This window comes from Emiliania huxleyi, assembly GCF_000372725.1.
Source record: "Emiliania huxleyi CCMP1516 chromosome Unknown EMIHUscaffold_1737, whole genome shotgun sequence".
Taxonomy (NCBI): domain Eukaryota; phylum Haptophyta; order Isochrysidales; family Noelaerhabdaceae; genus Emiliania; species Emiliania huxleyi.
In genome coordinates this window covers 1-1,710 of record NW_005200846.1, presented here as the reverse complement: position 1 = coordinate 1,710, position 1,710 = coordinate 1, and the positions used below count along the sequence as shown (strand labels likewise).

The 1,710-nt window shown below is 66.8% G+C and overlaps 1 protein-coding gene across 1 annotated transcript; it reads left to right on the top strand.

Moving 5' to 3' along the window:
* Positions 1 to 577: 577 nt before the first annotated feature.
* EMIHUDRAFT_123049 (hypothetical protein) lies at positions 578 to 979 on the top strand (the record flags this gene model as incomplete). Its single annotated transcript, XM_005784049.1, has 1 exon — positions 578 to 979. One exon carries the CDS (start codon positions 578 to 580, stop codon positions 977 to 979), a length of 402 nt encoding a protein of 133 aa, XP_005784106.1.
* Between the last annotated feature and the right edge of the window lie 731 nt (positions 980 to 1,710).

Here is a 1,710-nt window from a genome sequence, read left to right as displayed (position 1 = left end):
TGTGGAGATGTTTTGTGCGGGAACCGGGATCAGGCCCGAGTCCCTAGTGTCGCCGGAGCAGGTAGCTCCCTACTCCCATTGCTCATTGGAGCCGCCGATCCATGGCGCGCGTAGCTATGACATGGACCGCGGCCGCGGAACCGGTGGCGGACGGGGCTGGTGCGCAGGCGCCGGCCACCGTCGTGCTGCCGGGGATGCGCAGCGGACGCTCTGGAATAGCTCCAATCGCGCGCAACTGGAGGACGTGGTGATGATCGCAAGGGTCGCAGGTGCGTCGCAGGTCAGGGTGATAAGGCCTGGCTACGCGACCATCGGGGTCGACTTGAAGCACACGAGAAGGCCGCGGGCGACCGCGAGTCGGTGCAGGCGGCGGAGCGCTCGTACGTCGAGCGCACCGCGCCACAGAAGAAGGAGCTCACCAAGAAGCAGCTCGCGGCTCGAGCCGCGGCACGCAAGGCCAAGAAGACCCGGCAGAAGGCGCGCCGGGCGAAGCTAGGAGGCCGGCGAGCGCGCCGCGAGCGAGGCCGAGCGCACGGACCGCCCGCGCGCGCAACTGCGCGAGAACATCTAGTACGTGATGGCCGGGCTGCGGTCTGCAGCTGCGCAGACGCGCAGCCAGGCCGGGTCCAAAACTGGGGTCGAATACTCGCTGCCTCCGGAGAGGGACGACGGGTATCGACGCGGCCCCAGCAAGGTGTACGCCACGGTTCCCCAGGGGACCGTGGCGACGACCGTCGCCTCGGACTGGCTCGCGAGCGAGCTGGCCGAGCACGGAGAGATCGATGCGGCATACCGCGACCGCATAGTCATGCACCTGATGACGGCCGCCGGCGCCTCGGCGCCGGCCGACGCCGTGTTCAGGTTCACGGCCGACGAGGTGATGCAGACCTCTCGCCCGACCTCCGCGTCGGGCGAGGACGACGACGAGGACACCGACCGCTCTGAGGAGTATTCCGACGGTGGGAGGGTGTCCGACTAGCTGGCCTCACCAATATCTTACCTTCTGCCCCCCTCCTGCGAGACCCACCAGGCTAGATGGAGTAGTCAGATGAAGATTCATCTGCCCCACACAGCCCCTTACCCCTTCACCCTCGCCTCGCTGCTTGCTCAATGGTGTTTCTGAACATGTAGACGTCCACGCTGTGGGGGTTGTGTGCGGGTTGTGTCTGGGAGGGAGGGAGTGGGGTGCAGGTTGCTCACCCACGGCACCGGGCCGGTGCTTGCACTTTGAATGCCCTGGGGCTCCTGCCCGTGTCCCGGGCGTGGAGATGCGAGAGTCGCCCCCCCTTGCCCCGGCCGGCGCGGCCGCGCCTCGCCGCTAAGCGCTATGACGGCCACACGACCGCCAGCTCCGAAGATGCAGCTCAGGGAGTGAGTTAGTGGCAAAACCGCGGAACGGAAAATGGCGTTTAATTTCGCGCAACTGCTGTCCGCCGCCGCCTGCGGCGGCGCGCCGCGGCGCTTGGTTAGCCTGCGGTGTCCGCCCCGCCGCGTTGCCGCCAACAAACTCACTGAGGAGCATCTTCGCAGCAGGCGGTGGTGTGGCCGCCATAGTGTTAAGCAGCGAGGCGCTGCCGCGCCGCCCGGCGCAAGAATGTGGCGACTCTTCCTTCTTCACGCCTGTGAGACGGTCAGGAGCAGCAGGGGATTCTAAGAGGAAGCACCGCCTCGGTGCCGTGGTTGAGTAACATGCCGCACACTACTTCCTTC